The sequence below is a fragment of the Grampus griseus genome (assembly GCF_964374135.1).
Source record: "Grampus griseus genome assembly, chromosome: 1".
Lineage (NCBI taxonomy): Eukaryota > Metazoa > Chordata > Mammalia > Artiodactyla > Delphinidae > Grampus > Grampus griseus.
The window spans coordinates 58,606,334-58,623,374 of NC_139017.1; the positions used below are offsets into that span (position 1 = coordinate 58,606,334).

General features: G+C 41.2%; 1 protein-coding gene across 2 annotated transcripts in view; it reads right to left on the reverse strand.

Moving 5' to 3' along the window:
• The window catches only part of ASTN1 (astrotactin 1), a gene marked incomplete at its 5' end in the record, with an annotated part of 320,320 nt that overhangs the window by 66,648 nt on the left and 236,631 nt on the right, over positions 1-17,041 (reverse strand). For both annotated transcript variants that reach the window (XM_082675767.1, XM_082675766.1), the window contains 2 exons: positions 10,335-10,523; positions 12,415-12,519. In XM_082675767.1, coding sequence (XP_082531893.1) covers positions 10,335-10,523; positions 12,415-12,519 — 294 coding nt within the window. The remainder of the gene's footprint in view (positions 1-10,334; positions 10,524-12,414; positions 12,520-17,041) is intronic.

Consider the following 17,041-nt stretch of genomic DNA (forward strand, 5'->3'; position numbering starts at 1 on the left):
CTTATTTCCTGGTCTTTTCTTAGCAAAGGAGCTATAACTGGGACTGAAAAGAGCAGCCAAAAGATGCGATTCTGGTCTTAATTTTGGTAATTTTGGTTTGACGCCCCTTGTTCCACTAGCCTAATTAGTGATTTGTGACTTCTAAAATATACATCAGTGTTTCTGTGAAGAAAAAATTTACCCAGTTTCACTGACATCTCCTTGGCATTTTGATCAGCAGCTATTTTGTTCAAAAATAGTGAACTGAACGGCAAATCTCACTGAAATAATGCTAGTACTAATAATAGTCATAATAATATGTCACAATGCACTGAACAGTTACAGTATGCTAGACATTGTGTTTCATAAATAATTATTGTATTCGACCCTTACACTATCCTTACTTGTAAGCTAAGTATCAATAGCCCTATTTTACAGACATGGAAACTGAGGCTCACAGACACTAATTAAACTTCTCAATAAAAATTCTGATGCCAATCTGACTCTAAATCCTCACTATAAACAGCTGCATTACTCCTTCCATTGCAATATCAGTTGAGTTAGCCTATTTATCCTTGAGCCAGGCATTATTAAATGTTGCATTCTGTTATGAGAAGTAGAAATCATTTGCTGAATATGTAGAAGTCACAGAACACCAAAAGTAGAAGAAACCCTAAGTATAATCTAATTCAAGTTAGTGATTATACAGATGGGAAGATGATTTTGAAGAGGGCTAAGTAATTTACCCACGGTCAGCTGGCTGACTAACGGTTCAACTGAGACCAATAACCCAGATCTCCTGACTCCCCATCCAGTGCTCTTTCCCTCAACATGCTGCCTTAGAGTTGGATGGACAATATAGACATATTACCACTTAAGACACAGGCACCCATCCCAAAAGATGCGGGAAGCCCAAGTGATGTCAAGTTCAGATTTCCACATTTGCTGCAGGATTTCCCATTGCCTCACCATTTATCTTGTAATTTTTTCCCAACATATTTTCTTGTGCAGACATAAACTATTAGTTTTGGTATGGAGACCATGGCTTAAGACCGAGATAAAAGTCATGGTAGATATATGTATTGTACTCGTGGGTCTAGAGCACCATGGCCAGCCCACCTGAGCATTGATCTAAATGTTGGATAAAAGACGATGGGCTAAACAAATTGATCCCAGCTTAGCTTGCTGAATCTAGGAAACAGAACAAGTCTGGCTAGAAGTAGAGCTTCTTCTCTCCATATTCCACCAGAGAATCCAGGCCTCTTTCTTCTCAGTCATGTTGGTTAACAGTCTGATATTTACCAACTAACTTCTATACGCCCTACCTGATGCTAGAAGCTATGAGAATTCAAAAAATTATGAAGCTTTTGCATTTGCTATGTCCCCTACCTGGACTGTTCGGCCCCCCGATCTTTGTGTGCTCTGTCTTGTCTGCCAGGTCTCAGCTCAAACTCACCCCTTCATTACCATCATTGAGGCCTTCTCTGTGCCTGCCATCTTTGTTTTTGTTTTTTTTTTTTTTTTTACCTCTCGGCATGCAGGATCTTAATTCCCAGACCAGGGATTGAACCTGTGCCCCATGCAATAGAAGCATGGAGTCTTAACCACTGGACCACCAGGGAAGTGCCCTGTGCCTGCCATCTTAATCAGTTCCCCCACCCATCCTCCAGTCACCCTCTATTACACCCCCTGATTTTAGTTTCTTCATAGTATATGTCACTATCTAGAATTATTGCTTTCATTTGTCACTTGCCACTTTCTTTCTCTCTTCACTAAGATAGAAGCTCCACAGAAGCGGGAAGATTTTCTGCATCATTCACCATTATTGGACCAGTGCCTACACCAGTGCTTAGATATAGAAGGAACTGAATAAATGAATGAATGAGCCCACTCTCCGGAAGCAATCCATCAAACTGTAAAGGGAAAACTTACATATTTGGAGGAGAGAATAATCCAGAAAACTATATGATCAACTACTAAATTGTACATTATGGACAAGATGTCACTACTGTCAGGCCCATCATTATATGAAAGAAGTTTGACATCACCACCAGAATTGTCCCATCAACTAAAATAATAATAGCCAGGTAAAAATATGAAACTCCAATAATTTTTGGTTTTGAGAGGAAAAAATGGGGACCTCTTGAACACTATTTTAAAAAATAGAATGTTTGAGATAGTAAGATGAGGACAGTGTTGCCTACAGCACAAAGTTTTTTTAAAAAAACAGCTTATCACCTTTAATCCTGATTGTTGGCATGTTTCCAATTCCCTTCAGTGCCTGAGGGCTTAAGACTGTTCAATTCTGCACACAAGCCTAATGATCAATGGCTTAATCAGAGAAAAGTCCTGGCCTAAAGTGAAAACCATTCAGGCTCATCCTCCTTTCTGTGAGACTCTCCACTGTGGAGATGATACCAGGACACAGCCCTGGAGGCTACCGTGCCATGGCTCCCGTGTTGAAGTTCCTGCACTGGACAGGAAGAGCAGGGATGATGGGGAAACCCACTCCCTGTTGGTCTTTGAAGAGAGAATCTAGCTTTGCTATTCAGAATGTCGTCCTCAGACTAGCAGCTCTGGTGTCATCCAAGAGCTTGTTAGACATGCAGAATCTCAGGCCCCACCCAGACTCACTGAATCAGAATCACCATTTCAACAAGATCCCAGGTGATACATGGCATATTAAATTCTGAAAAGCACGGCTGTACAGAAAAACAAAAACTCCTCCAGAAACTGGGTCATCATCATATATCACGGCCAAAAAAAAAAACCCACAACAAATAACCAAAAATCCTGAAAACTCAAGATGAAAGGCAGTGGATCCTTCTTGAAGTCTAACCATGGTTGACATCTGGCCCTGTAGTGGTCACTTTAGACCAGTCACCTGGCTTCAATTCCATCTCGATCCTACTTCCATTTGGCCCACTCATCTTCCCACCTTCATCTCTTCTTGTGCCACTGGCAGGCAAAACAGCAAGCTGCCATTTGCAATGTATCTCAGTAGGTGAAGGCACTCTTATCCTCACTCTGCCACTTACTGCTTAGATGACCACATGCAAGTTATTTAAGCTCCCCGAGGCTTTATTTTCTTATCTATAAATAGGGAACGTAAGACTTAAGTGATGTGTATGTTTGAGGATTAAATGAGAACACTTATGTAACAGGCTGTTTGGTAATATTATTTTGGTAACTTCTTCCCTCAACCTACAGATCCACTTTACTCCGGACTCTGCATCAGAGCCTGGGGACTTGAAGACTCAAAATAAATCCTCACACATATGTTTAGAAAAGCTCAGATCCTCTTGGAAGCCTCTGTTTATGATACCACCCGGTTCAGCATCAGTGGCACCTTCATCAGGCCTGTCTGCCTGGGAATGCCATAGAACAGATGTCTTCTCTAAACCTCCTCTCTGCTCACTTCAGGGTTTTGCATGTAGCAGGCCCTCAGCAAACGTTTGTTGAATGAATTAATTAATCATTGAAAGAAAATAGCTGTATGCCATAATCGCTTTGCCACTTGTGTGCTAACTTTGTCGTCGTAAATGTGCATAAAGAGAGCCTTTGCAGCTGGTTTGCAACCCTGGGGTCGTAAAACATTATACAAACTTAAGTTATTACTCTTCATTGGCATCAAATACACAAGACTAGGTCTCTGCTGACCAGCACTCACAGACTGGATCAGAGGCTGATGGCTGCTTCAGCTATTGTTTTTGCTTCAGCCATGGAAGAAATCTGTTCACTATCCTGGGCAGAGGAGCCAACTGAGTCTTTCTTGGGCTCTGTCCTCCCAAAAAATAACTGATGAAAAATAGAAAACGTGGCATCCTGTGTGGTAGAAATACAATGCCATCCAGGTGGCTTACTTCTTTCTTTGATTCTAATCTAACTTAAGACTTCTCAGAGCTAGAGGGTCCCCTTAAGGGACAAACTCTCAACTTGTGTCTTGGAAGAAGAGGAAGCTATTCTTCTTAGCTTTCCCCATGGAAAGGAAGCAACTGGCTGGAAACCAACCAACCAATCCGCTGTGGATTATGCCCCAACCCCCAGTGGATTATGGACTACAAGGTACAACAGAAAGGAAGAGCTTGCTTATTGCCAATTGTCAACCCAGATAACCCCACTGATATGCCCCAAAAGCAATGGCGAGGAAAAGCTATGGCAAAGGTCAGATCTAAAGTAGCAATGAAAGTGATATCGGAAAAGAAAAGGAAGAAAGATCTGAGGAAATCCACTCCTGAATGGAGTACCAAAAAAAGAAAAAAAAAAAAAAAGAAAGAAAGAGAGAAAGAAAATGTACTGAGCTTTAGTGTGTCAGGTTGAGGATTAAAATTAAGCCCTTGGAAGTTCTTATTTGAAGCAGGTTCAAATTTTGGTCACTTCTCTGGAATCTACAGATCTGTGGCTCTTTTTACTGGTTTCTTCTGAAGTAAGAACAAAATAAAGGATCTATTCGTTCAACAAACAGTACAACAGATGCTAATAATATGCCAGGCCCTGTGTCAGGGGTGAAGACTCAAAGATTGGTAAGAAATGATCCTATTGTTTTGCACTTCCTCCCAGATTTCTATCCAAAGTTCAGCTCTTTGTAGATACAATTGTGTGATTTGTTTTTTTCCAGTTAACTTTCTAAGTCTTTAGATAACAGAAACTTTTCAGAATATATTTTTCAGTGTTAAAAAAGTTTTATTATAAAAGTGGCACATGCTTATTGTAGGAAGAGCAACACAGAAGTTTTTAGTACAAAAAATAAAAGCCCCTACCCTATACCATATCCCTAATCTTGAAACAAACAGATAACTTGTGTGTGTGTGTGTGTGTACATACATACACACACACATCTAAATATACATAGATAGTGAGAGGGAGGCTAAAGATTATACTTATATAGATGTGTATATGCATATATTTATATATAACATTTTGAAAACAGACAAGACCCTAATATATCTACTTTTCTGCAACTTTCTTTGCTCACTTCCACATAGCTAGGAATAGAATATATCTGGATAGATAGACAGTAAATTGTAGTAATAGTTGCCTGGTTGCCTCTGGGGAGTGGAACTAGATGACTGGGAGATAAGAGTGAGAGGAAGATGTATTTTTCACTTTATTCTGTTTTACACATTTTGCATTTTTTAAATAAACTTTTTAAATTACAAAAAGGAGGGAAATATGGTACATGCTGCCAAGTCTATTATCATGGGAGACAGTCATACAGGGAAATGACAATACAGGGAAATGTCAAGAGTGCTGTCAAAGGATATATATAAGGAGCTCCAAGAGCATGAAACAGGAAGCAAAGAATTCTGACTAGAAGGAAGGCTTGGTGGAAGTGGTGATGCTAGAACTGGCTCTTGAAGAGTAGAAAGGTGATGGTAGAATAGGGGTAGATAGAGGACAAGGTTAGGCAGGCTCAGAAGTGTGGAAAGGCTCAATCTCCTCTTCTGAACCAGTGGGAACCTTGACCCTGGACCCAGAGTTGGGGCCTGACACTGGGTCAAGGTATCATTTAATTGCAGATGACAATTTATAGAGCTGAAGGGGGCGATTAAAAGACACAAGCAAGAAACAGAAATCATAGCCAGGAAGACTGATCTGCTGATCCTAAGGGCCTAAGAAGAGAGTAAGATCCATCCAGAAATGAGGCAAAGGAACAGACACCAGGGAATGGAGTAGGGTCAGGGGGCCGGGTGGGCAAGAGAGGGCCCAAGAGAAAATTTCTGAGTGGGACGAGTAATTGTGGAGACTTTAGAGCACATACCTCTGGCCTCAGACTGGAGCAGGAAGGGAGACTCTGAGGCCTTAAACTGTCTGGAATCAAATGCAAGGGTTTTGGACTGATAGCAAGCAGTCTTGTGTCATCAGAGTGGAGGAATGCTCGGGGTAGGGAATGGTCAGTGATGCAGCGGCCAGAGAGGGTAGAGGGTGTGGTAGACTGAATATTTGCTCCCAAAGATGCCCAGGTCCTAATTTCTAGAACCTATGAATGTTACCTGTGCCTGGCAAAAGAGAGTGTGCAGATATGCTTAAATTAAGACTCTTGAGATGGGGAGATTATCCTGCATTATCTGGGTGGACTCAATGTAATCAAAAGGGTCCTTACGTGAGGAGGCAGAAAGAGTCAGAGAGAAGACCATGTGACTCAGACATTGGAGTGATGCACTTTGAAGATGGAGAAAGGGGCCACAAGCCAAGGAATACAGGAGGCCACTGTGAGCTGGAAAGGGCAAAAAAGGGGTTCTCTCCTAGAGCCTCTAGAAGGATCCTCCAGCCCCACTAGTACCTTGAGCTTAGACCAGTGAAACTGATTTTGGATCTCTGGCCCCAGAACTTTCAGGAAATAAATTTATGTTGTTTTAAGCCACCAAGTTTGTAGTCATTTGTTACAGCAGCCATGGGAAACTAATACAGGGAGTGAAGCCATGTTCATGCTGAGAAGGCAGTAGGGCATTAGTGACGGGCTCCAAGCTCAAGAGTCATGTCATTAAGGGACATTTAAAAAAGATAACAGATAGTGAAATGCAGAATGGACGAGAGTGGCAGGAAACTGAAGAAGGCACCTGAGGATGCTATTTCAATATTTCTTATGAGAGCTGATACTGTAAACTCATACAATTTTGAAAAACGGACGAGAAGACACCTGCTGAAGCAATATTTAGGGGGTAAAAAGAACAGAACTTGTAAATGGTTGAATGTGGAGGGTGGAGGAGAATATAAAAGACCCCTCACTTTATATTTTGACCCATCAATGTGGTTCATGAATCTACTAGCAGATACAGAGAAAAGAGATGCTGATCATTGAGGTGCCTATAGAATATCCAGGTAGAAATGGTAAAAACACTCACAGACAAATGAGCTTTTGAATTTCAGGGAGAAGGGGAGGATTTGAGATGTGGGTTGAGGTAGATACAAAAGAGAATCACCCAGCAACAGTGAAGAAGAAATGAACATTAAGGGTGAAATCCTAGAAAATGACCAAAATGTAAGCGATTTCTTTAGAGGAGTGAGGGCAAAAAAGAATGAGAAATAAAGGTCAAAGACTTATGAAGAGAAGCTGGACAGAATAGCATCAGAGACACAAAGGGAGAGGATTTGCAAGAAGGCAGACCTGGCCAAAAGGGACAAATTCTTTAGCTGAGATAGATGAAATGGTCACAGAATAGAAAAATGAACCTCTGCTTATACAGTCTTTTTTTTCCTTCTCCAGAGCAATTTCTGTAAGGGTGACGGGGCTGAAAGCAATTACTGGAAGAGTGAAAAGAAGTTGAGGAAGTAGAGAAAAGATGTATAAACTACTTACTCAAGAAATTTGATGGTGACATGTTGAAAGGAAACAGTGGTAAAAGAGTTGCATATTTATAAAAATATTATTTTTTGGAAACTAGAAGGTTGGCGAAGGGATAATTGTGGCTGAAGAGGTCGCAGAGATGAAAAAAGGGGAGGCTAATGAATGAGTGAGGACTAAGAGGAAGCAGAGAGGGAAGGAAGCAAGTGTACAGGTGGAGAGATTCGCCTGAAGAGGAGGAACTCACTGCATTTCCTGAGGCACAAGGGCAAAGGATGATGAGAAAAGATGAAAGTCAGTTTAGAATTAGAGAGAGTGAGGTTGGAAATTTCAATTCAGATAGTCTTTATTTGCTCTGTAAAAGAAAAAGAAGAGAGGCTAATCTTAGACTGTGAGAAATGGAAATATGTTATTCATGGGCTCCAGTCAGACTTATCTTAAGACAGGTGCTCCTACATAATGGTCTGACCAAACCATATAGTGGTTGTACGACGAATAAGTGGCTGTTGAATACAAGGCTGCCTCCTGAAGATCTGTTCAAAAATACCCATCTCTGAGTTCTTATCAGTCAGGCGTACCTAAAGCGTTTTATGTGTCTATGATAAAACCCACGTGGGAAGTCACCACATCAGAAGAGCTTTTAACCACCGTTCCCACCGAGACAACCCCAACTGCCATCACTAACAACCTCAACAATAACAAACACTTGCTGAGGGACTGTCATGTGCCCGGCTCTGTGCTGGACCCTGGGATTTCAAAGTTGAATAAGGCATAGAACCTACCCTCAAGAAGTTGTGTAGTGATTTGTAGAAAGAAGAGGAAAGTCTTTTACTCAAATGTGTCACCTGAGAAAGCCTCTCACATAAAGGGGTCTTCTAGGATCCATAAACTGTCAGAGCTGGAAGAAACTACAGAAGGCTTTACAGGGGAGATGCCTATAGTTGATTGACTAAACACAAGTCACCTGGCAGATTCTAGAGTCCCAGCCTTTCAGTCCTGTGATCTTTCCATTTCATTTCACCCCGATAAACCTCTTTCCTATTCAACCCATAAGCAATTTTAGGTATCTAATCATAGGTACAAAAGCAAAGAACACAAAACCCCTTTTCACTGGAAAGTTTTTAAAGTTAGAATAGGCAAGAACATATAATTTAAGGACTCGAGTCTAAAAAGGTGTCACTTTTATGCCATGGTAGGTATAGCCCTCTCAGAACACTTGTCACCACTAGTGTATAAATTCCATTCCGGAGCAATCCTCTCCAGAGTGCAGAAAAGCAGAAGAAAATCTTCCTTTGTCTTATGCACTTATAATCCTTAATCAGTAGCATGCTTCGTGCTTTGGGAATAAAAAGAAATTAGTGCGTAGGGAGAAGAAAAATATTTATGGGTAAGAATCACATCCAACAATAAGAGAGATAAACTCTATGACACAGAGGTAAGATTCAGGAGTCAGCTGGGGGGCAGGTATACATGGACAACTGCAAGAGATCAAAATAAACATACTAAAATATTTGAATATCTTTTAATATCAATAACAAGCAAGGGGTGATATACATCATATTTATGAGAACTAAAGCCAACAGTTGGACTGTGACAAAATTAGTTCTTGTGTGTAAGAATGGAGAGGGATAGGGCATAGTGCCAAGGCCATGGACAAAGTTCCCTCCTGGGCTTCGCATTTAACCTTAAGGATACTACAATGCTCAGGATAGACGCCAGAGGTAGAACCAGGAGTTCTGAGGAAGGTCAGACTCGCATCTCCCAGCAGTCCTAGAGCCTGGCAGTCCTTGAACCACTGGCAAACAGAAATAGAGGAGGCTTTAGTCCTTTGGTTCAATCGCTAGGCTCTGGCATGGAAACATAACAAAGTTTTGCCAGCTGGAGCTGGTCTTATCGAAATGTGCTTACATTATACTCCTTCTTGGCAAACTGGAATCAGAACAATTTTAAGATGCTGAAGTTTGAAGGGATACAAGAAGCCTGCGGTTGTCTCTTTGAGCTTAGAGGAATCAGGACCTGGGGGGAAGCCTGCAGTCCAGGTACAAGCCTCTTGCTTCTTTTGGAAGAAAGCTCCCAGTCAGAAGAGGGGCTCTCATGCCTCAAGACAAAATAGAAATCTGTATGGAGCTCAGAGAACCAAGGGCATCTCAGCCACGGGAGCATATTTTCTCCCACTGTAGCACTGCTGACAGCAGGGGGTCCCTAGTCTCAGAGGGACCCTTGATCATTAAATCTTAGGATGACCTACTTCTTGAGTTTTCACTGTGCTAATTTCATCACTTGCCCTTTAGCAACTCACACATCCATAATTTGAGCTCATCAGAATGCCATGAGGATAAGCTCAGAAGAAGAAATTCCATGAATGGCAATTCTAAACCAGTCTTGGTTGATCAGAACACAAATTTACCAGCCAGTACTCCTCCTACATCAGAAGGTGATTCAAAGGGTCCCAGAAATTCCAATTTCTTATACTTACTTGGACTGAATACTAACTTGCCATCAAACAGTGGACCAAGATTTATTTGGGAGGCTGTTATCCAGAGCTACACAAACACCTGGGGCAATGGAGATTTCCTCACAGCACAGAGCAGTAGGAAAATTGCCCCTAAACACAGGGCAGGATGGAGTGAGAAGGGGTTTACTATGCAATTACCGGAAGGGGTTGCCAGCCAGTGTAGGATGGGATTGCCGGAGGCAGGGAGTGGTGGGGGAGACTGAAACGCTCTCCTTTTCTCCCCCACTCCATAAGAACCGTCTAGTATTTTGCCCGTGCTATGGTAACAGGATGCATGGTGGCTGGTAAGCCCTTTAGAAGACTCCCTCTATGATAACCCGCTCAGTGGTCATACAGTTTGGACCCCCTCCTGCATATAAAGTTTCCCCAAATACTCCCATTTTGACATCTGGTTTTAGCAACCAAACCTTGGCAATTTAAAGGGTGGGCAAGAACATCGAGGCAAATCTGAATTAGTCCTTCACCTACAGACTCCCTATTTTTGGTCCTATGGATGTACCTAGGCAGCCAGGACTTGCACAGGGAGTAGAACTTGCTGACGGGCATGTCACTCACCTTTGCTGATGTCTTCGTATTCCAGCCAGAGTCGCCGCTGGACCTGCTTGTTTGGGTACCAGATAGAGCAGGATTCCTCAAAGCCGTAGATAGCTTCCTGGATGTAATGGTTGCCAAACTGGTCCAACAAGGCTACAAAATCCCCACGAGATGTCGCCCCGTCTAGGGAGTGGAGAGCATTGCTGAGGGCTATGGAGAAAGGTCACCCAAGAAAAAGAGTGAGGACTTACAATATGGGTATCTGGATTCCCAGGCCAACCAGCCTCAATGTGCAAGTGTCATGTGGCCCAAAGTGACGTTGGAGAGCTGGCTGGAGCTACCAGGTACTTCCAGGTAGCTAAATCAGACATTTCAGTTCCTAAAAGAATATTCCTTCCACCCAGTTAGTTATGTTGTTAACTTCGTGCAAGTTAAGTATAACATTATCAAATCTCCACTACCTCCCTGCTTAAGTCAAAGTTTTTTGTTTCAAATCACAAGTCATGACATTAAATCAATTTAGTGAGCTCAAATAATAGCATTTAAAAAATGAAAAAGAATAGCACAGTCTAAAATAGAAACGCAAATACCAGCAGAGAACATTTCACTTGGGAAGATGAAGTATGGCTTCATGAACCTTCTGTGGTGTGTATGTGGGGACATGCCTGTGCACAAAGTCACGGTGTAAAATGTGCTGTAACTGTGGGTAGTGACCAAAAAAGTTTTCAGGATGCTGCCTTCATGCAGAGAAATGGGTATGGGAAGATAATGGAAGAAGAAAGATAAGGAAAGCCACTGAAATGCTGCTTACATTTATTTAAGAAAATCAAAAGTATAAAGACTTTGAAATGGCAAATGGAGGAAGGAATCTGTTTGCCTCCTCCCCAGACAAATCTCCTTGGATTTGCCTTCCGTTTAAGAGATTCATATTTGTCAGAAAGATAACCTATGACAAATTTTCCAAATCCAATACCTTCTCTACCTGACCAACTTTGTACAGCCTTCTTTTTGACACACCTGTGTCCTATCAGGACAAGGCAGAGCCCGGCCCAGGCTTGAGACCCCAAGTGCAGAGGTCCACATCGTCCATGATGCCATGTGTGGCTTTTAAAAGCACGTGGCAACAGAGATATGTGATTGTTATCCCCTGATATGCATAGCACCTGTGCTGCGTGCAAACTGAGTATGTGAAAAATACTGCCGTATTTTTCTAGGATGACGAGTAACCTTGCTCGTTCCAAGTGTTTTCTGCACCAGCAGAGCTCACTTCAGTAATAGCCACATCCCAATCCCTTCTTGCCAAGAACTCTTTCGTGATAGAAAATAAAAAGTTCTGAGTCCCTTTGTGTACTTTGGAGATGTTCTATATCCTTAATGCCTCTTCTTTCTCTAGTATATGTCTCACTTCTCTTCACAACTCTCTATTTATCACTAAGATTTGAAGAATACTTATACAAGGTGCCTCATTTTTCTGTTTTGGAACAATTTATCCTAAGTTCAGAATTCACTACTCCTTAACTTATTAGATATAAAGATATATATACATATCTTTATATATATAAAACATAGATGTAGATAAATCTACATTCATCTATCTATCTACCCATCTATCTTGCTTACTTGCTTTTAGGAACCATAGCTATTTTCTATTTTTCCACTCCCCTTCCTCTTTCTTGCTCTCTTTCCCTTATTTCTTTCATCATATAGAACCTTTAAGGTATAGTAAAGTATACTCTTTGCACTTGGAAAGTTTTATTCTGTCAATTGATAAAAAGTTTGCTTTCGCATATCCTCTCTATACACTGGGTGACTCCAGGAAATACGATAAAGTAAGTGTTTAAATTTATCTCCAGTGGTTCCCGCCTTGCCCTTTCCATCTCTTCTATTATCCAAGATAAGACTTGCAATTTAATCTATGCTAAGAAAATGATCCGATTCCAGCCATTTGCCCTGAAGGGTGAATCGAGTGACTAGGTTATAGATCTCGTGGAATGGCTACATTTTGGATGGCATCTTCAACATTGATAAAAGGCTTGTGCCCTTGGGAAGGAATGCCACACCCCAGGAGCAGGTGGGAGGGATGGCTTGCAGTTGTGCTCACCCTGAGAGACGGTCACTTGTTTGAGTTTGATGTGGTACATCACAGAGCGGACCTTCCAGTGCTGCAGGACGGGGTATCCGGACACCTCACTGAAGTTCACCATCCCTAGGGACAGAGGAAATGCGGGCTCAGCGCATGTAGTGGATTCTCAAGTTCCAAGTCTACTGGCTTAGGGGGTGTAATTGTGAGGAAATGAGAAAGCATTTTTGGATGGAGAAAATTTCTGGAATCATAGTAACAACAGCTATCACTTATTGAACCTATACTCCGTACCAGGCATTCAGCTAAGCACTTTGTATATAGTCATATGATCCTTGTAAACTAGGTGTTATTGTCTGCATCTTATAAATGAGAAAACTGAAGCTTAGACAGGAGTTTGCAAGGGCCCTAGGCCACCAGGTAGAGCCAGGATAAAGTCCCAGATGTGTCTGAGACCAGAACAGGGTTCGTAACTATTCTACTACAATACTCACTTAATAAACTCATGTGAAACTCTGGGCTTACTGTAACACACAGGTTTTTACACTCTTTAATAGCTGCAATAATTGACTCAGCTCAAGTTCCTGATAACATCGATTGTTGTGTCCCACTTAACTGATTTGTGTTCCGTATCTAAGTTTTAATTACTCTGAAGCTGATAATGCTTGTTTCGTCTTTACCAGGAGGGACAGTGTCAGCATGACTAAGTTAGTAAGGGGCAGGAATGGGCCCTATACTGAGTGTCATCTATGTGCAAGACACATGACAGGCACTTTATTTGTGGTCCCTATTTTACAGATGGGAAAACTGAGGCTCTGGGAAGCCAAGTTACTTATCCAAGGTCACTCTCAATAAATATATCCTTGTAGCCTCTTAGTAATGTTGTAATGAGCTGTTCTTGCTTGAACACCTTGTAGAAAGAGTGGCACTCTACTTGAATTCTAGCCATTACTATAAATATAAAATGCTACAGAAACAAAATAATTAGGCCACAGGAAATTAAAAAATCACCTTGCTAAGTTTAGAGCACCAATTTTGGCTTCATTTCTATGCCTGATGTATGCACATGTGTGCGTATATATGTACATATGCAAATATAATGGCCACATATATGATAAATTTAGATAGACAGTGAGCGTGTGTGTGTAAATATAATGGCAATAATACATACGTAGTGAATTATACTGCCATTTTGACCCATGCTTCCTTCAGGCTAAATCAACTAATTTAGTGCCTAAACTGGATGAAGAGTAGGTAGGATTAATTAGCTGCTTGTCAACTCTGATCAAATTAGCTGAGTGATTGCCAAATTTCCATTTCTGTGTGAATCATATGGGAATAATTATCGGTAGAAAAACAGGAAAAAAGGTCAGAAGAGGTGCTTATTGAATCAATTGCTTAAATCTGATCTCAGGTAATCAAAGATAAGTTACTTGAAACTAAAAGAAGGTTTTCAGCAATTTTCCTTTCAAATGCTCTTCTGCATTAAGCTTTGTGACGGCAGTCATACTTCTGCATACGCTGGCTTTTCGCCTTTATGTCAATTGTAAAAGCGTATAAAGGAAATTCTAACTTTACAGGTTTAAGACTCCAGTCACATACCTCCAAGGTACGTTTCATTCGAGTTATAATGTGCATGTTTTGTAAAACTGTTCTACGTAGTATGCATTCTCTAGTGATGCTAGCTCATCAGCTTGCTGTTATTTCAGAAACTCTATTAATAAAAAGATAGCAAGCCCGATAAAGATTTTTCAGTATATCAGGAAACATTCCCTTTAATGGACTTGTTTCCTAGCAGGAAAAGAAAAGGGCAGGAAATCAGGTGGCGGGAGTTCTAAGGCACCCATGCTGCCGAAGGGGGCAGTTTCTGCCTGCCAATCAACTGGCCTGAGCTTCCTCTCTGGCTACCTGCCCAGGGGACCTTGCGATTCTCAGTTGTTGCATCTGTAAACTGAGCGGCTTAGCTCAGATGACCCCTTGTTTCCTTTTCAATTCTGTGATTCCAACCAGCTGTGTGACTTGGGGCTAGGCAACTCCTTTCTTTCAGTTTTCGTATCTGAAAAGTGGGGATGATAGTATTCATCCTGCCTACTTTACAGGTAGGTTGTCAGGACAAAATAAAGTTACGGGTATAAAAGCACATTGAGAAAAGCTAAAACATCGTATACATACATGGTTTCCATAATGTTGTCACCCTCCTCCCTACCTCTCTCTCATCACTTCTAATTGTGTGAACTTGACATTTGTTAATTGACGTTTTTGTTATAAATTCCCAGGCCTTAGTTCAGGTCAGTAGAGGGAAGGGAAAATAAAAGAAGCACGGGTGTTGGCGGTGGGCAGGGATGACAGTGTCCCACATTCGCCCAGCATGAGCCAAACAACCGAACTCCATTACTTCACTGCTAAACAACAATTCTACTGAGTGCCTTTATCTGCACCATAGTCAGGGAAACAGTTATATAACTGTTAATTCTTGGGAAATGTTGTTCTGTGCCCACTTACAGATAATATTTCCATTGGTTAAAAGGAAAGGGATATTTAAAAATATCTATTTTCTTGCTGAGTCATAGGATTCTTTCTCGGTGTGCCCTTGCAATGCGGTTAGTCCCAGTTTTTTATTTCATTTTATTATTATTTGTGATACATTTGTGAATGACTTTTTTTCCAAACAAAATATCTGTTTTCTCAAGAAAGAACATTATTTTTCCCTACATATGCTTGAAAAAAGAATGACTGAATAGACCTATGTGATAGAAAAAGAAAGAAACAAAGAAAGAAGGGAGGAAAGAAGGAAAGCAAGCAGGCAGGCAAGGTAGGAAAGAAAGAAAGAATAGAGAAAGAAGAAGGGAGGAAGGAAACAAGAAAGGGAGGGAGGAAGGGAGGGAGGGAAGGAGGGAGGAAGAAAGAAAGGAAGGAAGGAAGGAAGGAAGGAAGGAAAGAAGGAAGGAAGGAAGGAAGGAAGGAAGGAAGAAAAAGAAAGAAAGAAAGAAAGAAAGAAAAGAAAAGATAGTTTTCTCCTGTTATTTTATTGAAATGTCAAGGGGATGCTTAAGATTCCGTGATTATGGTGCCCATCGGACCCATGAATGTGACCAGCAGCCTCCTCTTCCTCCTTGATCTGCCTCTGGACTCTTTTTTTTCCTCAGCTGAGAGACTGAAAATACAAATGGATGATGGCCAGACCGCATGTAAAAACAGAACTCTGACCCACAATCTGCAGCAACCAGCCCAGCAAACCACCCTATTATCCACAGCAACCAGCCCAAGAAGCTAATCTACCGTCTCTAAGTCAGACTTGTAGGAAGTCAGACCACCATCTCTTCTAGTTCAGGAAGCCAAATAATAACCCCTGTAACAATCAGGCCAAACTCACCAGGACTTGATTAATAACTGACAGCTTCCCTAATTTTTGTTCTTGCTTCCAAGTTAGGTTCCACCAGAGAAAGTCAAATAGGTCTCCTAAACATTTACCTAAGAATACCTCACTCCTGGTTAGTTGGATCACCTGCCAACAGCTTACATGCCTATCAGGGCATATCTGAAGCCCTCCCTTTTTTCCACTCTGAAGCTTTCCTACTTCTCTGCCTGCCTCTCAGTCTCTGCCAAAACACAAGTGATGGTGGCTGACTCCCTTGCTGTGTGTAAATAGCCTTCACCTGTTTTCATTTTGTTGGTCTTCATTTATTTCCACACAACTTATAACACCAAAAAGGCTTGTAAAGCATAAGAGTTCTTAACTGTTTTGGTAAGGAAGAAGGTAATCGGCAAGATAAAACACATACATCAGAAAATTTCCAGTACATTCTTTAAGCCAATAATTCTGAAAGCTCGAAATAGCTGTTATGTGTAAAAGGATTCTCTAGTTAAATAGATTTGGGAATTGCCGGGCTAAGTAAAGTGAAAGGTATTTCTTTAGTGCAGGACTTCTTGGAATCTGTTCCATGCTCAGGTGCTGCAGATTGCTGAGAGGTAGATGCTACTTCCAAATTATTTGAAGATAGAACCTATTTATGAGTGGAGGGCTGGTTTTTCATGAAAAAAACATGCTTGAAAATGCTGATATAGAAGAACCTGAAGATCACTTTCGCCCAAAAACCTTTTAAGCTTGTAGGTTTATGGGGACTGTGACCTATAATAGCACATAGTGCGGCATGATATGACATTCTCTGTATGACTCTCAAGAAAGATATAATTAAAATGTTACCAGAATTAGGAAATAAATATGGAAGAAAAGTAGTCAACCATCTCTAACTGATTCTTCTAGTTATTCTGGGCTTTGAAAAACAAGACTGATTCCTTCTTACATCAAAGGAAATACCTGCTCTTGGACTAACTGGTATCACTTCTTAATCAAAATATATTAAAAAGAAAGGCTGGGTAGAAAACTAGCAGGTCAAGAAAAGTTCTCTCTGTACTTTTAGGAATGTCACTGTCTCAAGACCATGAAAAAGGAAAGGTCCCACCAGGACATCCTTCCACTCCTTTTGCCTCTGATATACCAAATCAGGAGAGGTCCAAGGGCACAGGGAAGAAAGAAGTTTCTCTTGTGGATTTGAACAAAGTTTGGATCTTTTTCTTATTTCCAAAGATGGAGATTCAGGCACATGTTTTTCTGATGCTTCTCAGATCTCTCCTCCCCAAAAAGCTC